Below are 21279 nucleotides of genomic sequence, written 5' to 3' on the forward strand. Positions count from 1 at the left end.
GTCTTTTAGCTGCGATGTATACCCTCCCCATAGAGGTATGTTAGTTGTAAGTGCAGGCTTTCTTGGTGAATTTCATATATGAAGTCTTCATAGGTTGTCAGCCAAGTAGCATCATGATGCAAGTAAAAAAAGTGTGGTACCTGATTGCCAGTGCACTCGTGAGTTTTTTGACAAAGTAGGAGATTCAAATGTGAGGAAGACGTTCAAAACATTTTGAGAAATAGGTGATTTTAACATTCAAAATGCAAATTTTATTTGGTGCAATGGAATGGAATGCTGTAGCATGATGTCAAAAAGTAGTTGGTGAATCTAGAAGAAATTTTACAATTTCCTACCATATAAAGGTTGTCAGCAGTGATATTGAAGTCTGCAAGAAAGCTTTTCTTGCCATTTATGATCTGCATAACAATCGCGGTCACTTCAAAAACATACAGAAGAAAATCTCATCTGGATTGAGCATGCCACCCCAGGACAAACACGGTAAGCATTCTGTGCATCCACATACTTACTCTGAAACCAGTGTTAACCATGTCCGGGAACACATCGACAAAATACCAAAATGTGACAGTCACTACAGACACTCAATCAATGCTGGGTGTCTTCTGCAAAGAGATGTTCTGATCCTGTATTTGCAGACAAGTACAGGCAAATTTTCGTGAAGACTATAACATAGGAGTAAAATAACCAACGAATGATATGTCTAAGACTTGTGACATGCTAAAAGTGAAAATTGAGAGTACTGTTGACCCCCAGCTGAAAGCAAGTCTTGGGTGTCAGTTGGCATTACACCAATGTCGCACAGAGGCCAGGCAGGCTAACATTGGAATCCAGATAAAACGAGCAGAAGCAGACAGCAATCTTCATGTTGTGACTTTTGATTTGCAGCAGACTCTCCCAGTTCCTAAGTTGAGATGTAGGACAGCTTTTCACAAAAGGAAAATTTTTGGTTATATAACCTGAATGTTCATGACTGTGGCAAGAACAAAGGAAACTGCTTCTTGTGGAATGTGACTACTGCTGCCTGAGGATCAGAAGAAATTTTGAGCTGCTTTTTACATTCCTTTTATGAAAACAACATAAAAGGAGAGACTCTCATCGTGATATATGATAACTGCTGTGGCCAAAATAAGAACTGGAATATGGTTCTGTTTTGGAAGTATCTAATATCAACTGGAAGATTTCGTGTGATTGAACACCACTTCCCTGTTAGTGGGCACATGATGTTGCCCTCTGATAGAGATTTCGTGGCAGTTGAAAATTACATTTGCGGGAAAGTACAAGATGTGTATAGTCCAAAAGTCAGCTAAGAAAAATCCATTTTTTGTGTACAAAATGAAAAGAGATCATCTCTTTCAAACATGGCACCCAACAGAAAAATTTATCTAAAGAAAGAAGACAGGTTATGGTTGAGATGTCAACTTAAGGAATGTATGCAGGTGGAAGGTGACCACAGAATTTCTGTCATCTTTACTATTAAGTGAGACGTTCTTTCACGACATCTGGCATGAAATAAGTTTCAAAAAACATGGAAGGCAGTGCCCTGTTCCTACCCTTTGACATAAATACAATGAGCCAAGATTTATTGAAAAGAAGAAAGTTTCTGATGTCCTGTCACTTGTAGATTACATACCTCCAGTCCATCATTGATTTTTCCTGTCACTAAAGCCAACTGTTTTGGACAGAGAACACATCAGTGATGAGAGTGATGAATGACAATGTAGTTTGAGTAAGTGTTGAATACTTTCTGTAAATTTTCATGAGTAATTTTCTATCACCATGTATTTTTAATGATGTGTGGTTGGTAAAATGTAATCACATCTATTTGACCATAATGTAATACTTTCCATGTATTTAATTTGTTTTAGTGAGTTTTCAGTTTTATTTATGTCTGCTGAGAAGAAGACACATGTTAAAAGTATGTTCGAAAAAAATTATTCAGATTTGTAGATCAATTCTAACTCCACTGTATCTCAAACCTAAGATTTTGGCACTTACCACTGTGTTCCTCTGAGCTGCTCAAATAATAAATAATAAATAATAAATAAAGCAGAACATACTGCAGCAATGAAGAATGTTCATGAAAGTAATAAGGTGTGATTTAGTTATTCCATGCAGTACTTTTATTCCTTTATAAGCTATAGTCATTTCAATATACATCATTAGATCTGTCTATTAGTGTAACATAATCATTGGTAGACACCAAAAATTTCCTCTTAGAAAATAAGTTTACTTATTTGTGTATTGACTTTAGACTTCTCAAACCCCATAGCTCTCACAGCTGAAGTTTCATTATCACAAAAAGTCATCTCATGTCTGTGCATGTTACGTATAATCATGTCCTTCCAATAATGAACCAGTTTCTTTTTTTTAAATTGTTGGTTTCATTTTGGATTTCCTACAGACAAGCAGCTACAGCTGGTAAAATTTCAATGTGTTCATTATGACAGTCAGGAATACTGTCATAATTGGTGACACTAATCTCATCATAACTAGTTTTTGGCGGAATGTATTTGGTTTGCTCGCACACTGATCCCATTCAAATGATTTCATTGATTTTTCATCACCTGTCAATTAGAGATTAATCTCAGCACATCAATGGTGAAACTTTACTTTGCCCCAATACACGTAACACCAATTTTGTTGTTTTTCTGCACTTCTCACAAATTACCTGGACCTAAGTTCTGTGGCACTAATGTTACAATCTAGAGTATATGTGCCTGTTAACTACTCATTGCATTTATCAATTTAGCATTGTCAATTTTACCGCTTAAATGTGTCACTTCTGCATTTCAAAAGATATTATCTCCTTTAATAGATCAGGAATAACAACACTTTTATAGTCCATGTTACTCATTTTTAAGCTTTCATTACCCTTCATGCATCTGGCCCAAAACAATATCTTCCTGCTTATCGTAACATTAATGCACTTAAAATGATACATAGTATTGTAGTTAATGCTCTTTACACTGTTAAGATCAAGCATTTTTGCAATAGTAGGTCAGCTTTTCCTGTGAATTATCATGCAAAGTAGTTGCAACTTTCATTACCATATTTTTTTGTCACTCTAGTGTTGTTTTTGTGTTCCTTTTGTAATAATAAAACATGACATATGAAAGTTATCATGATACATACTTAAACTACTGCAAATTGAACACTTTTCATCATATTTTTGGGAGCTATTATACTTGTGATTACACTCAGTGCTATATTAATTCTTCTTATAGCTAAACAATGAAAATGATGCAACTTAAAGTAGAATTAAACTTTCACTCTGCAGTGGAGTCTGCAGTGCTTTGAAATTCCCCACAGATTTAAACTGTGCACTGGTCTAGGACTCAAACCCAAAGTCTTGCCTTTTATGGACAGTGCATCCCACATTACACTGCAGAGTGAAAAATTCAAATGGGAAACAATTTCCTGGGTTGTGTATAAGCCATTTCACTGTGTTATCCATTTGTCGAGGAGTGCTAGTCTCACAAGGTATGCAACATGTATGTGAAGTACAGAAGGTATGGGAGAGGTTCTGACAATCAGAATGAATTCAAAATCTTATCTATGTGATAAATCTTAGTCCGCCTTTTGATTTTTCTCTGTCTGTATATTTTTGCTATCAACATTTTTACTTGGGATGGCTCTTTCAATAATAACTTTGTTACCTGGTGTGGCTCAATCTTCAAATTTCCACTAGGGGTTGATAAAAAAGGAAATGAGCGCTTTGGTTCATCTGCTTCACTTTGGCTGTATTGTTGCCAAGAAGAAACTGCTTCTTTCTGGGTATCATTTGAGCTCCCTCTGGCAAGGAAAAAAATGGGAAATGACAGTAATGTAAAATAGTGATAAAAAAAGCTGTAAATAAGGTTTACTGGTGTCCTACATATGTTTAGCAAAAGATTCAAATGTACACATGACCTCACATAAACTTTAACAAATCAAACTATAGTGAAAGACTCTAAAGGATTAATTTGGTGAAAATTTCAGGAAAGAGAGTGTTATAACATCAAGTTGAACACATATATTTCAGAACGACACAACACATATAAGTCACTGAGCAAGTTGACAAAGCAAGACATGTGAACAAGGTAACATTCGAATGAACACTGAGTCCAAGTCTAGCGGCCACCGCCTGGCTGGCTGCTTAGGTGGCATGGCTGCTGCATGGCTGGCAGACAGCACCGCATGTAGAGGATGCGCATAATTGTGCGGCGGTACTTTGAATGATCGGCGAGTCACAACAGAGAGGTAACTAGATAAAGTGTAAAGAAGACAGAGAAAACATAAAATGTTCAGTAACTGTAACAGAGAAACAGAAACATCAAGCCATAATTTCAGTTAAATGGGAACTTTACAAAATGAAATAAGGTCTTAAAATGAATGTGTGTGTGTGTGTGTGTGTGTGTGTGTGTGTGTGTGTGTGTGTGTGTGTGTGTGTGTAAAGGCTTTGTATGAAATTCTTTCATAATGCTCTGGCTGACAACCTAGAAAAATAACTGAGTTGGAGGAGCTCTTTAGTAAGTTTCTAAACATTTGTAATGAACATTAAGAGACAATTCCTCATAATACAATAGGAAGCCATTGCTCCTATGAATATAAGTCATACAAACCAATATTACTAATTGAAATGTTACAGCATAATGGGAGATACAGACAATATACCAAAGGAGATTCTCAAATAATCTGTCATGAACAGGAATGTGTAGCTGGTTATACCCCAATTTTGATTGGTTGAAATTATTCAGTGATACTGTCTCCTGCTAAAGAACTCGACAGTCATCACATATACACTATTCTGCAACTTAGTGAAAGTGCATAAACCACCCATAGAGGAGGTCTGCCATTCCATCATGTCACTGAGAGTATAAATAAGGTTATATTGATAGATAGGTGGATTTAACCTAAGAAATACTGTTTTGTCAGCTAGTACTGCTGAGGATGCCTATAGTTGTTAAAGTTCAGTTTTGGGTTATTTCCCCAATGAAGCATCCAAATAGGAACAACACAAATAATTTAACAGCCACTGACACATACCCAAATAGACATATAAATAATTAAAGCTGGGAACAAATATAGTAATTACATAATGTAGATGAAGATCATGAATTATTTTTAAGACAATTCAATGGCACATAGAATCCTGATCCTCTCTAAAACAAATGAGGATAAAATGTAACATAAACATGGAGAAAGAAAGGATCATACACAGGATTTAAGTACCTTTACATAGCTGCAACAAATTCAGCAGGCATACTAAAATAAAGTGGTGAAACTAAATTAACTCCATTATTATAAAATCCGACTGTCTGAGATCAAAAAAAGGAAGATGCAAACAAAAAGCAGAAAAATAAAGCAACGATGTAGTAAAGAAAAAAAATGAGCTAACATATTATTAAGAACGAATACAAATGGTGACATCATTGAGATTCAATTTTCAGACAACTGCTGTTGCACAACACATATTCAGGAGTTTTCCAATTCACTCAAAATTTAATGTTGGGACAGTACATAATATAAAAAACATGAAATGATCACATTTACAGATCAATAGCTTGAATGTTTCTACGGTACCAGTAACAGGTATTGACTACTTTATGATGTAACCTCTATAGGTGCCAACTTAAGCAGGCACTGAATCTGCCATGCACTTGATCATGCAGGTGGTGGGCACCATTTAAGGACTATGTTATTTCACACCTACTCCAGCTGTTCACATAGCTCAGTAAAAGGTGTGGGCAGAAGAGTCATATGAGATATTTGTCATCCCGTCATGTCCCACATTTTCTCATTTGGAGAAAAGTCTGGATGTCATGCTGGCCAGGACAGCTGGAATAGCAGAAGAACTAACTGAAAAAGGTTATGCACATACCAGGTGCTGGCCAGTGTTTCCTCCATAAAATTGAAGGTGAACAAATCTTGTAGCATCACCTCTGTGGCTTGGATGAATGCATTCTTCAAGACAGCACTCATCAGTTCCAAGTGGGACATGTCATTACTGATTGGTTTTGCACAAATACTGTCTTTAAACTTTGAAAAGACACAGTTCATCCAGTTTTGCACCATCAGTTAATGAACTAATTAACATTCAGACAACTATCACTTGCAAGCAGGCAGAGAGTGTTTTTATCGTTGAAGACCACAGTGCATCATTCCATCTTACTAGTGATCCTCTGATGGCACAAGTTAAGCCATGCACATCAATGCTGTGCTGTGGATTGAAGGCAAGATCGAGATGTTTATGCCCTAGTCTTACTGCAACTAAATAGTTTGCAGCAATTCATGTTGAAAATACTGTGGTCACATTTTCTCTTATCTCTACTGTTGAAGCTCTATGGTCTACCGCTATCCTTGCAGTATGACAATCACAATTGGTGTTTGTTTTGTAAAGATGTTCAGAGGCTCAAAATGCCACAATTTTATTCTTTCAGTTTGTTGCAGAAAGTACAGGTATGTTTCTGTGCCAGTGTGCCAGCTTGCACTATGTGTTTCCATCATGCTAACCATATAGCCACAAGTACTTCCTTTTAAAGGACAGACATTGATGGCACTCTGATAACGTTTCCTGGTGTCCAGCATTGAAACCATTACTTTTTTCCAAGTGGCAGATGCTGTCATTGGATCAAAACTGGCATTTTTCCAGGAGTTTTAACATTAATTTCCACCAGTGCCTGACACTTCAAACCGTCAGAACCAAACTAGAAATATTATCCTATTGGTATTTTTTTTTTGCATGGATTGAGTCATTATCTACGCAAGAAAAATTTCAGGGTTACAATGACAAATTGTACCACAAGGGTAAAATTAAACTCAAATGAGGGAACATAAAACATGACGTCTCATAAAATTCAGTACAGCACTGTCTCCTTTCCTATACTCACATGAGATAAACTTCCAAAGAATTTAAATGGCTGTTTGAAAACTACAATTATTAGTGGTAAACAAACCTTTAATAAAGAACTTAAGTTCAACCATGATATACCTATAGCTGGTAACAGTTCCCTTGGCCTGCAACTGACTGACACTGAACAGACACTCACACAATTTCAAGTTAAAAACCACACACTTCAATTAGAAATGGACATTAATGACAATACACAAAATGGATCACTGTATGAGGATTTGCGTAGTTTCCAACTGAATAACGAATTAAAATTGAGTCAACACATGAAATATGAGGGTCATTCAATAATTAACGAGACTTTTTCTACTCTTCAACATAACCCCTTGAACATTTATGCACTTCTTCCAATGGGCTACAAGATTTTTTTATTCCGGCTGCAAAGATCTCTTTATCTTGATGTCTGAACCAATTTCCCACAAACTTTTTCATGTCCTTGTTGTCCTGGAACCTCTTCCCACATAATGCCTCCTTCAGCACTTCAAACAAATGGAAATCACTTGGTGCTAAAACAGGACTGCAAGGGGGATAAGGCAGTACTTCCCAGTCCATTTTGTCAATGGTTTCACAGCTTAGTTGAGCAATATCAGGATGTGTGTTGTCTTGTTGGAGAATCACACCTCTTCATGTCGTCTCTCTTATGGCTGGCTTCACCTTGTTTAAAAGCAAATCTGAGCAGTACTAGCTGTTCATTCTATGTTGCTCTTTGAGTTAATCACAAAAAACTAGACCTTGAGCATTCCAAAACACTTTCAACATGACTTTTCCTGCTGATGCTTGGGTTTTGAACTTTTTCTTGACAGGTGAGTTGGTGTGCTTCCACTCCATGCTTTGTCTTTTTGATTCTGGCTCATAATAGTGAACCCAAGTTTCATCACAAGTTAAAATTATGTTGAGGAAGTGCTGACCTTCTGTTTCATAATGTTCCTTTAGCTCTGTGCACACTCTCAACCTTGTTTCCTAGTGTAGCCACGTCAACTCTTTGGGACCCATCTTGCATGTTTTGAGGCACTTCAGCTTGTTGCAGATAATGTTATGAACCGTACCAGTACTAACTTGAAACTTATCAACTATCATTTCCACAGTCACATGGCAGCCAGCATGAATAATGTCATCAATTTGACTTTCAAGTGAGGGAGCTGAAACTGCAACTGGTCAGCCAGTGTTTGTCAGTCACTGAACTGCGACTATTTTTGAACTGCTCTACCCACTTGTAAAAATTTGCACAATTCATACAACCTTCACCATAAACTTTAGATATTCTACAGTATATATTCACTGGTTTCTCGCCCTCAGCAAGTACAAAACGAATACCAGAATGTTGTTCAACTAATATGGATGTTTCAAGAGGACTTCCCACTTGAAATGTATTTTTGAGCTTATAAACTAAACACTGTTGATACATCATCTGATTAGTGCTCATCCCAGTGATGCCAACTTAAAGCCATGAAATTGCCCTACTAACATTTTTTTCCCCAGACTAATTTGTCTCTTTCATTATTGAATGACCTTCATAGCTAATCAAGGAGGCTAGTTTAGCATATTGTCTTAATATCTATAACGTATTTGAAAATAAATTTATTTCATTATATTGCACACTCTAACACTGTATTGTCCTATGGAATTATCTACTAGAATAATACAGCTAAAATAAATGAAATATTTATACTTCTTCATTCCTGATTTATCAACAGTAAAATTTTGCAGTATAATGAATAGTTATACATCCTCCACCATGTCAAACAAGAACTGTAGCATGCAGCTGATGAAGCACCTCTCCATGAAAATTCTCTGGGACAGCAATCAGCTAGTCACAATGACTTTCCTATTAAAGTATTCTATCACATATGCTGACACACAAATCAATGACATTGTCTGTCCTTTGGTCCTGACTCATTCCACATTGTAATGCTTTCTCTGACCTAAGTTCCATGTTGAAGTTGAATTTTTTGAGATGCAACATCTCTCTTGTGAGTGTGCCTGTAGGATGTTGAGATTAAAAAGCCACCTCCAGACTGAATAGTCTGAAATCATTCAGAAATGTCTGTTGTGTTACTCTATACATCAAGCTCAACAATACATTCTCTGCTGTTGAGAAATTCTTTTCAAATTTGTTCAGCTGGTGGTAATATAACACAAAACTTGGCAGTTGCTGGTAAAAGAATTGAATTGAGATGTGTGATAATCCAACCTAAAATCAAATTTCACCCAATTCAAAATGAACAAATATTTATACAGTCACTACATAATGATGTGTTAAAAATACCACAAAATGTCATTCATTCTGTTAAGAATATTGCTAATAAAAAGTTAAATATAATTCGCATTTCTCTTTACAAAGTGAACAGACACATAGCACAGCACTGACTAACTGCTACACACAAATATACATTCATTCTCGAGAGCTCTCTCGACACTGTCAATTCTATCAATATAAAACTTCCTGGCAGATTAAAACTGTGTGCCGGACCGAGACTCGAACTCGGGACCTTTGCCTTTTGCGGGCAAGTGCTCTACCAACTGAGCTACCCAAGCATGACTCACGCCCCGTCCTCACAGCTTTACTTCTGCCAGTACCTCGTCTCCTACCTTCCAAACTTTACAGAAGCTCTCCTGCGAACCTTGCAGAACTAGCACTCCTGAAAAAAAGGATATTGTGGAGACATGGCTTAGCCACAGCCTGGGGGGTGTTTCCAGAATGAGATTTTCACTCTGCAATGGAGCGTGCGCTGATATGAAACTTCCTGGCAGATTAAAACTGTGTGCCGGACCGAGACTCGAACTCGGGACTTTAGCCTTTCGTGGGCAAGTTCTCTACCAACTGAGCTACCCAAGCACGACTCGCGCCCCGTCCTCACAGCTTTACTTCTGCCAGTACCTCGTCTCCTACCTACCAAACTTTACAGAAGCTCTCCTGTGAACCTTGCAGAACTAGCACTCCTGAAAGAAAGGATATTGCGGAGACATGGCTTACAGCTACATCTACATCTACATCTACATTTATACTCCGCAAGCCACCCAACGGTGTGTGGCGGAGGGCACTTTACATGCCACAGTCATTACCTCCCTTTTCTGTTCCAGTAGCATATGGTTCGCGGGAAGAACGACTGTCTGAAAGCCTCCGTGCACGCTCGAATCTCTCTAATTTTACATTCCTGATCTCCTCGGGAGGTATAAGTAGGGGGAAGCAATATATTCGAAACCTCATCCAGAAACGCACCCTCTCGAAACCTGGACAGCAAGCTACACCGCGATGCAGAGTGCCTATCTTGCAGAGTCTGCCACTTGAGTTTATTAAACATCTCCGTAACACTATCACGGTCACCAAATAACCCTGTGACGAAACGCGCCGCTCTTCTTTGGATCTTCTCTATCTCCTCCGTCAACCCGATCTGGTATGGATCCCACACTGATGAGCAATACTCAAATATAGGTCAAACGAGTGTTTTGTAAGCCACCTCCTTTGTTGATGGACTACATTTTCTAAGGACTCTCCCAATGAATCCCAACCTGGTACCTGCCTTACCAACAATTAATTTTATATTATCATTCCACTTCAAATCGTTCTGCACGCATATTCCCAGATATTTTACAGAAGTAACAAAAAAGGATCCTTCTTTCTATGTATTCGCAATACATTACATTTGTCTATGTTAAGGGTCAGTTGCCACTCCCGGCACCAAGTGCCTATCCACTGCAGATCTTCCTGCATTTCGCTACAATTTTCTAATGCTGCATCTTCTCTGTATACTACAGCATCATGTCTGTAGACGTCTCTCCATTGATAACAACATGCTGTGTTCTGTTTGCTAAAAATTCTTCAATCCAACCACACAGCTGGTCTGATATTCCGTAGGCTCTTACTTTGTTTATCAGGCAACAGTGTGGAACTGTATCGAACGCCTTCCGGAAGTCAAGGAAAATAACATCTACCTGGGAGCCTGTATCTAATATTTTCTGTGTCTCATGAACAAATAAAGCGAGTTGGGTCTCACACGATCGCTGTTTCCGGAATCCATGTTGATTCCTACATAGTAGATTCTGGGTTTCCAAAAACGACATGATACTCGAGCAAAAATGTTCTAAAATTCTACAACAGATCGACGTCAGAGATATAGGTCTATAGTTTTGCACATCTGCTTGATGAACCTTCTTGAAGACTGGGACTACCTGTGCTCTTTTCCAATCATTTGGAACCATCCGTTCCTCTAGAGACTTGCGGTACACGGCTGTTAGAAGGGGGGCAAGTTCTTTCGCATACTCTATGTAGAATCGAATTGGTATCCCGTCACGTCCAGTGGACTTTCCTCTGTTGAGTGATTCCAGTTGCTTTTCTATTCCTTGGACACTTACTTCGATGTCAGCCATTTTTTCGTTTGTGCGAGGATTTAGAGAAGGAACTGCAGTGCGGTCTTCCTCTGTGAAACAGCTTTGGAAAAAGGTGTTTAGTATTTCAGCTTTACGCGTGTCATCCTCTGTTTCAATGCCATCATCATCCCGGAGTGTCTGGATATGCTGTTTCAAGCCACTTACTGATTTAACATAAGACCAGAACTTCCTATGATATTCTGTCAAGTCAGTACATAGAATTTTACTTTCAAATTCACTGAACGCTTCATGCATAGCCCTCCTTACGCTAACTTTGACATTGTTTAGCTTCTGTTTGTCTGAGAGGTTTTGGCTGCATTTTAACTTGGAGTGAAGCTCTCTTTGTTTCCGCAGTAGTTTCCTACTCACAGTTTTACTCGGCATGTACCTGTCTAAAATGCATTTTACGATTGCCTTGAACTTTTTCCATAAACACTCAACATTGTCAGTGTCGGTACAGAAATTTTCGTTTTGATCTGTTAGGTAGTCTGAAATCTGCCTTCTATTACTCTTGCTAAACAGATAAACCTTGCTCCCTTTTTTTGTATTCCTATTAACTTCCATATTCAGGGATGCTGCAATGGCCTTATGATCACTGATTCCCTGTTCTGCACTTACAGTGTTGAAAAGTTTGGGTCTGTTTGTTATCAGTAGGTCCAAGATGTTATCTCCACGAGTCAGTTCTCTGTTTAATTGCTCGAGGTAATTTTCGGATAGTGCACTCAGTATAATGTCACTCGATGCTCTGTCCCTACCACCCATCCTAAACATCTGAGTGTCCCAGTCTATATCTGGTAAATTGAAATCTCCACCTAAGACTATAACATGCTGAGAAAATTTATGTGAAATGTATTCTAAATTTTCTCTCAGTTGTTCTGCCACTAATGCTTCTGAGTCGGGAGGTCGGTAAAAGGAGCCAATTATTAACCTAGCTCAGTTGTTGAGTGTAACCTCCACCCATAATAATTCACAGGAACTATCCACTTCTACTTCACTACAGGATAAACTACTACTAACAGCAACAAATACGCCACCACCAGTCGCATGCAATCTATCCTTTCTAAACACAGTCTGCGCCTTTGTAAAAATTTCGGCAGAATTTTTCTCTGGCTTCAGCCAGCTTTCTGTACCTATAACAATTTCAGCTCCGGTGCTTGAAGCTTGAAGTTCCGGTACTTTATCAATGCAGCTTCGACAGTTTATAATTACAATACCAATTGCTGCTTGGTCCCTGCATGTTCTGGCTTTGCCCCGCACCCTTTGAGGCTGTTGCCCTTTCTGTACTTGCCCAAGGCCATCTAACCTAAAAAACCGCCCACAGCCTCAGTTGGTAGAGCATATGCCCATGAAAGGCAAAGGTCCCAAGTTTGAGTCTCTGTCCAGCACATAGTTTTAATCTGCCAGGAAGTTTCATATCAGCGCACGCTCCACTGCAGAGTGAAAATCTCATTCTGGAAACATCCCCCAGGCTGTGGCTAAGCCATGTCTCCGCAATATCCTTTCTTTCAGGAGTGCTAGTTCTGCAAGGTTCGCAGGAGAGCTTCTGTAAAGTTTGGAAGGTAGGAGACGAGGTACTGGCAGAAGTAAAGCTGTGAGGACGGGGCGTGAGTCGTGCTTGGGTAGCTAAGTTGGTAGAGCACTTGCTCACGAAAGGCTAAAGTCCCGAGTTCGAGTCTCGGTCCGGCACACAGTTTTAATCTGCCAGGAAGTTTCGTATCAGCGCATGCTCCACTGCAGAGTGAAAATCTCATTCTGGAAACTATTGATATAAATTTACCACACTCCAATACACCTTTTATCTGATGCAAATATTTCAGTACTCACAAAGCATACTTAATATTACTTTAGCAATTTTTAAATCTGCTCAAGTAATTCACACCGTAATGTGTATCTGGCCATGTTCCTGAGCTAACATACAGGAGAGCAGCTGTCAAGTTCCTGTACTTAATATTGTGACTTGCATCTTGTGCTGCTTCCAATTTCCAACTAACTCCCATTGGTGTACTTAAAGCTTTGAATGTCCAATCTGACATTTCTTAGCCAGTGATTCAATATAGTTTTCCTAAGAATTATTACATTCTTTGTATAATTATAATTATAGTCAATATTTTTCCAGCTTAATTCTTTACTTCACCTAAGTTTTTCATTACAAATATCTTGGATAAAAGATTCTTGATTTCTTGTAGTTTCCCTTTACTTTTACCACAAATAAGGAAATCATCAACAAACACAATTATACAGATCACATAATTTGCAATTATCAATAAACAAAGGCAATATCATATTTACTTCTTTAAAACCTAGTCTTTTTAAAAACTCCAAACAGTCAAACATGCTCAAGCAATATAATACCTTAAATAACTTAAAAATTTTGCGTGTTTATTCCTTGCATCTGGGAAGTTGCTTTACATAAATTTCTGAGAAAATTTTACCACTTAAGAATGCAGTCTGTACATCCATTTTTTCTACAATTAAGCCCTTCTGATAATATTATAACAACAAAAGTTTCAATGTTTGTATCATAGCAACTGGTGAATAAATATCATCCACAATTTCTTTCTGTTAAAAGCCTCTTAAAACTAAACTTGCTTTATTATTGTCATCAGATTGTACTGTAAAACCGGCTTCACATTCACTGGTTGAATTACCAGTTCCCAAGTTTTATTTTTATTGAAGCACTAAATTCCTTATACATTGTTTGTTAGCAAATTTTTGACTCATTGCTATCCATTACCTCCCCAAAATTTTCTGTACCATCAGAACTACAAAAGTTTATAAGTTATTCATAACATAATCATTAAATCTATTACACACTCTATGTCCTCTAATTGATCTTCTCGACTTGCATTTTGATTACATTTGTGATTGTTTGAATACCCTTCAATACCTTTTCTTAATTTCCTCATTTACAGAGTCAATGCCTACACTTTTACACTCAGAAGCACTACAATGTACACACCTTGAATCAGACAGAGCCTCTTCCATAATATCAACAAGTCTGGTCAAAAAAAGCTTACTGTTAATCATTACTCTGTATTCAACAACATTGTAGCCTATTAAAACTCTCAAATCTGCTTTACAATTGCACTTTGAATTTCTCAGTTATTCTGGTACCACCATACAAAAATTCTACTTACATAGAACTTCATATGTTTCACATTAGGTTCAGTACCACACAGGACTGGAGCAACTAAATCACATTCACCACCAGGGTTTCGGCTACCTCTCATTGTGCCCTGAAATGAGGAATGTCCTACTCACTATCCTTGCATCCCTCCCACAGTGGTACACCGAATCTACACAATATTCTTATCCATGCCTACACAACTTCTGCTCCCAACCCTTTACCTCATGGCTCATATTCCCATAATAGACCAAAATGCAAGACCTGTATCCTCCCACCAACACCTACTGCAGTTTGGTCACAAGCATCACCTATCCCATCAAAGGCCAGACTACCTGTAAAACCAGTCATGTAATCTACTAGCTAAGCTGCATTCTATGGAGGAATGACAACTAACAAGCTGCCTATTCATACTAAGGGCCACCCACAAGCTGTGGCCGAGAAGCAGTTGGACCATCCAGTTGCTGAGCACGCCACCCAATGCAGGATTCTTTATTTCAATGACTGCATTACAGCCTGTACCATCTGGATATTCCCAAACAACATCAGCTTTTCTGAACTGCACAGTCGAGAACTCTCCCATCATGCACAGCTACTAGTGGCCTCAGCAGCCAGAGACTGCAATTATGTGTGTGTGAGTTGCATTTGCATGAGTGTCTGTGTGTGTATGTTCTATCTCAGACAAAGGCCTCATTGGCTGAAAGCTCATATTATGACAGTCTTTTTGTAGTGCCTATATGCGACTCAGCATTTCCACTATGTTGGGAGGAGCAACTATCCTTTTCATAATATTGTTACATTCTACCATGCATTTTCCATTGATGCATTTATACATTCATTGTATTTTAAACATTGACTGCCATAGAGGCATTTGGAACTGTATAAGGCACAACAGAGTAATCCCATTTTTGGTTCAGTTGGAATTATTTCAATATAATGTTAAAATAATAGTTGCAGTACTATGTTCTAGTACAGTTTATGCTATGACACATAAGTTGGAACATGGTTCCTGAAACATATACCAGAGGGCATAAGCACTGTCAGTTTTATGATTTTGCTATTCATGCTACAGACTTTTACAGTTAATGTTCTTGTTGTGTGCATGGAGTAGACACTACATTTCATTGTGTCTTCTATTTCTATTAACAAAACACTTTGTAATTATGATAATTAAAGAGAGCAGTATTGTGTCCAAGTTTGGCAGTGAGCATAGCTGCATAGGTCCCTGAGCATAGTTGCGTAGGTCCCTGACAATAGCTGTCTAGGTCCCTGTAAGCAGCTAGCCCAGTTGCACTTGTACCTTTGATCTGACAACTACTCTACTGATATGTGCAGATATTGCAAGTTTACTGCTTGTATTCATAAGTACACTGGGCTTTAATACTCTGTATGTTATACGGAAAAACTGGTAGAAGCCAACCTTGGGGAAGATAAGTTTGGATTCCGTAGAAATATTGGAACACGTGAGGCAATACTGACCCTACAACTTATTTTAGAAGCTAGATTAAGGAAAGGCAAACCTACATTTCTAGCATTTGTAGACTTAGAGAAAGCTTTTGACAATGATGACTGGAATACTCTCTTTCAAATTCTGAAGGTGGCAGGGCTAAAATACAGGGAGCGAAAGGCTATTTACAATTTGTACAGAAACCAGATGGCAGTTATAAGAGTCGAGGGACATGAAAGGGAAGCAGTGGTTGGGAAGGGAGTGAGACAGGGTTGTAGCCTCTACCCAATGTTATTCAATCTGTATATTGAGCAAGCAATAAAGGAAACAAAAGAAAAGTTCGGAGTAGGTATTAAAATCCATGGAGAAGAAATAAAAACTTTGAGGTTCGCTGATGACATTGTAATTCTGTCTGAGACAGCAAAGGACTTGGAAGAGCAGTTGAATGGAATGGATAGTGTCTTGAAAGGAGGGAATAAGATGAACATCATCAAAAGCAAAACGAGGATAATGGAATGTAGTCGAATTAAGTCAGGTGATGCTGAGGGAATTAGATTAGGAAATGAGACACTTAATGTAGTAAAGGAGTTTTGCTATTTGGGGAGCAAAATAACTGATGATGGTCTAAGTAGAGAGCATATAAAATGTAGACTGGCAATGGCAAGGAAAGCGTTTCTAAAGAAGAGAAATTTGTTAACATCGAGTATATATTTAAGTGTCAGGAAGTCGTTTCTGAAAGTATTTGTATGGAGTGTAGCCATGTATGGGAGTGAAACATGGACGATAAATAGTTTGGACAAGAAGAGAATAGAAGCTTTCAAAATATGGTGCTACAGAAGAATGCTGAAGATTAGATGGGTAGATCACGTAACTAATGAGGAGGTGTTGAATAGAATTGGGGAGAAGAGGAGTTTGTGGCACAACTTGACAAGAAGAAGGGACTGGTTGGTAGGACATGTTCTGAGGCATCAGGGGATCACAAATTTAGCATTGGAGGGCAGTGTGGAGGGTAAAAATCGAAGAGGGAGACCAAGAGATGAATACACTAAGCAGATTCAGAAGGATGTAAGTTGCAGTAAGTACTGGGAGATGAAGAAGCTTGCACAGGATAGAGTAGCATGGAGAGCTGCATCAAACCAGTCTCAGGACTGAAGACCACAACAACAACAACAACACATGTTATTACAAACCATCTCTTCTGTATGTTATTACTTGTATAGTTGGGTAGATGTAGTATGTTATAGCTTAGTTTGATTATTTTATTCTTGTTTTATCTACAGCACTGATGATGGTCATGGAATGATTGAAATCAATTTGTGGTAGAAATAAAGATTTCTACTTAAATGACCAATGCTGATCCTCCTTTTGTTATTAATACTGGTATGATGGTCATAGTGCATGCAGCTCCTGGTGGAGTCCCAATTCTAAAAAATAAGAAGTAATTTATTGTCTTTATCAAAATCTATTGAGATATTGTAGACTGTCACAATCTATGTTTTTCTTTTGCTTTAGTGTAGCTAATCAAATTTCTATCAGTGTCTTTGATGTAAAGTTTATTTTCTATTTCAGTTGGAATAATGTCATCACAGACAGAAAAGTAAATAATTATTTTCTATTTCTGTAGTATGCAAAACTTAACCATCTGCAGTTTTTACATTTACTGGGAATTTTAAAGTTATGTACTCAGAAAAATAGTTTTTGTTATTAACAATATGATCTTTGAAACACTATTCCATAAACAATCACTTTGTGTGTTGTTACCTGACTGACATTATTACACGCTGTCATAGGTAGTACCTCTATTACAAAGCTGCAAGTGCCATTCCCATTCTGTTAATATCCTCTGCATCCTCAGTGATTAGCTCCTCTTGAACTATACTGTTTACTTCAACTGCATCACCAGTTGTTGTTACCATTGCTATTTGCCCATGTTGCCAAACGCTGTGACCACCTACTTGAAGATGTCTGCCACAAATGCATGAATGTCTGCTTGTTTCTCACTGCTGACAACCACTCTTGAAATGCCCCAGCTTCCCTCATCCATAACATAACTGTTCTTGGAAGCCTGTACTGGTTTTCCTTTCAGTGTGAAATGCTTTGGATTTTCCTTCTTCACTACCATCCTTACCTTTTAAATATGGCATTTGAATTTTTCTTTTAACATGTTGGACTGTCTGATCTTTTCTTTCAAAACATTAAGTGCATAATGTTGTTCAAAGATTCCAGCACGTTTCTCAACATGTAGTTTAGCTTATTGCTTTCAGTCACTTTCATGTCTACTAATTTTAATTTGTTCACTGGTTTTGCCAGAATAGTAGTAAATATTGCCATGTCACTGTAGTCTTTCAACAGGGTGTATACGCAGACAATGAAAAAAAATTCCTAGATTTTTCCCAGATTTCCCGACTAAAAGTACACGTTCTCCCTGGTGAAAACACACTTTTTCCGTGTTAAGTGAAAGTATATTTTCCCTCAGAACTGTATAACTTATCAATCTTTTGAATTGATATGGTTTTATACAAGGGCATAGAATTTCCCGCACTTCAGAAAATGAAACTCAGGGGAAAAAACACGTTTTGAGAAGATCTTTGATGTGAAGCAACATGTCCCCTGCATATTTTCGTATTACAAAAGTATAAATTCTAATTCTATCAAAAACCGCATGTTACTTTCCCAAGCATTGAAATCGAAATTGCGATGCGCTTTTGTAAGCCAGTCATAGCTCATGTCACGTGATCTCGCCAGCCAATGACAGTGGATATTCAGAGCAGAGGACATGTGATGTAGTCAGCCAATTAGGAATATCACAGTTAAGTAGGGCGTACACTCAAACAAGAAAAGTTAATGGTTTAAATTGATATACATAGTGTTACTACAAGAAAAGCAAAACTTTCATGTATGATGTTGGTCTCTGAAGTTAATAAGCTGCAAGAGAAGCTAAGCTTCCATATATAATGTTGATCTTTTTGCGCGTGTTTCACTTTAAGATATATGAGCATCACATAAATGTGCCAGTAAAATTTTTAATAATGAGATAAATGTGTGATCTGCTGGGCTTGAAATTCTTCTAAATGGCTCATCATCAAAGAGTTGATTTTTAAATGAGAGTCAAATGCCGTGTGATTTAAGAAATTCATCGTACATTCTCTCACATAGTTCAACTTGCATAAAAGGAAATTTACTTTGAATAAAACACTTTTCAAATCACCATTCTCAATATTTTCCCACAATCTGTTAGAAATCGGTTCATTCTAGCAGTTCCCAGAGAGTGCCAGATGACAGATGCCACCGCGCTTGCACAGCTATGAGGACGGAGGAGGCACATACGTTCATAACTGTAAAACATTAAAAGATCTTACATTATGTCATAAAAGAAACAAGACATCAGAGGATACTCCAAGAGCATCTGAATGTGCACATTTAAAGTGCATACTTAAAGTACACATTCATATGTCCAGATTCCCAATGAAGTAGTCCTCAACCTGATATTATAAGCTTTTCAGTGTCAGTGTGGTTTTCAGGACGTAAGTTTTTTTGGAGTACCAGTACTGTATTATCTCATGTTTGGTTCTTTATTATGGCATAATGCCACACGCGCTAGAAGATGAGAACATGCACTTGAAATACAGCGAGCAGTTGAAGCTAGCCAATAGTGTTGAATTAAACACTTCGTTTCAAATACACTGACTGCCTCAGAGAAAAAGATTAATAAAAGCCAAATTTCTTTAGCATACCGACAAAAACAACTTCATTGTTCTGCAAGGGGATTAATGCTTGACTGTCAGAAAGGTGGAAATAAAATAAAATCTGAAACTAATAACAAATTTTGCCTTCCATACTTATGTGAATGTATTTTAATTCTCTAGATAGCTTCCGGCCACAGAAATCAGTTTCCTTTTCATTTGACGTGACAGCATTAAATGAAGAGGAAGCAGCAAGATCGTGGGTCACGTGGACACTAGGCACTTCTCCACTTTAACTCAGACTGCTCTGCATATCAGCCCCAGATCTATGATATTTCTGAACCAGGACAATACTTCATAGCCCAACCCCCCCCTCCCCTCCCCCGAGCGATTGAGATAGGACGTAAAAAAATTTTAAAAAATGGACTTTTCAAAAATATGTTCATTTTGTAGCACACATCTTTCTGAAGAATCTGATACATAAAACATATGTGTTCGAGGAAATGTAAGACATTTGATTTTAAGTGTGCCAACGTGCCTCTTCACACAGCATTCTACTATTGCACGTCACTGTATTTCACTCTGTGGAATTGAAACATGTATATTTTGTAATGGATGTCATCAAACTATACTCAGGATAGTGGAAATTAAAATGCCCTGTGGTGCCTCTCCTGCTTCCAGTTGGCCAGTTTGACATCCTGCCCCTCTTTTTTATTCATTTCTTAGAAAAGGAAGCTTAATTAATATTGGATGGGAATATCTGTAAATGGGAGAACAAGAACTCTTCAGAAAATCTGCACTCTTTATTGCCTATTAGCTAATTACATGCTGTTTTGTGTGACATAAAATTAAGTGTAGGATACATAAAACAAGTACAGACAAGAGACAAGCAAGACAGTACACATTTCTTCAATTCTCAATTCCTAGCATTTTCTTCTCTCTAATCTTCCTACAGTTTTACACGGCATGCTTTCCTATTAGCTAATTACATGCTGTTTTGTGTGACATAAAATTAAGTGTAGGATACATAAAACAAGTAAAGACAAGAGACAAGCAAGACAGTACACATTTCTTCAATTCTCAATTCCTAGCATTTTATTCTCTCTAATCTTCCTACAGCTTTACATGGCATGCTTTCCTTTCTGCAAAAGAATCTGTTACCTCATCAAAGGTTGTCAAACGTTTGCTACACAAAAAATTGAAATGTTGTTGTCTAACACGGAAAAAGCTGTTAATAGAAATAGCACCCAAGACTGGTGTGGTTTCTCGATCTGATTATGTCTATTTTGTCACTGTCTGCTTGACGAAACAAAATAAGCCTTTGTAATATTGCAGCAATTTTAACACACACCAAAAAACGAGACTGTTTTCGCACAAATGGCCATTTTTATAACACAACAGAATATAATTCACAAATTACCAATATCAAATACCTGTTAGGCCTACTACAAGCAAAAAGCTTTATGTTAGGAAATAGCTTCACATTTCATACATACGCTCCAGTTTCTCAACCATGAGATAGGAAAGTAGTAGTACGAAGTTTTTATATAATTTTGGGATCATGATATTTTCCCATAATTTGTGTGATGTCCCCGTTTCTTCTCCTTCCTCTTTCTAACAAACAATCTTATCACTAAATCTGGAACTATTCCTGCCAATGTCAAAACTTATTTGCCGGTTAACTTCACTAACCCTGTCAGAATCATCGATTTTGTTATCCCGTGATTATTCTCCAGTTAGGTGTTGCTAAATGTTCATAGAACATGTT

General features: G+C 37.8%; 1 protein-coding gene and 1 non-coding gene across 2 annotated transcripts in view; both read right to left on the bottom strand.

The window, feature by feature from the left end:
* Positions 1-17950, bottom strand: part of LOC124776499 — a 185515-nt gene extending 167565 nt beyond the window's left edge. Inside the window, exons 1-2 of the mRNA XM_047251520.1 lie at positions 17784-17950; positions 3657-3792 (exon numbers count right to left, since the gene is read on the bottom strand). Coding sequence (XP_047107476.1) covers positions 3657-3792; positions 17784-17950 — 303 coding nt within the window. The remainder of the gene's footprint in view (positions 1-3656; positions 3793-17783) is intronic.
* Positions 9351-9425, bottom strand: Trnal-caa. The gene has a single exon. It is a non-coding gene; the product is annotated as a tRNA-Leu (tRNA).
* Positions 17951-21279: the final 3329 nt, after the last annotated feature.

This window comes from Schistocerca piceifrons, chromosome 1, assembly GCF_021461385.2.
Source record: "Schistocerca piceifrons isolate TAMUIC-IGC-003096 chromosome 1, iqSchPice1.1, whole genome shotgun sequence".
Classification (NCBI taxonomy): Eukaryota; Metazoa; Arthropoda; class Insecta; order Orthoptera; family Acrididae; genus Schistocerca; species Schistocerca piceifrons.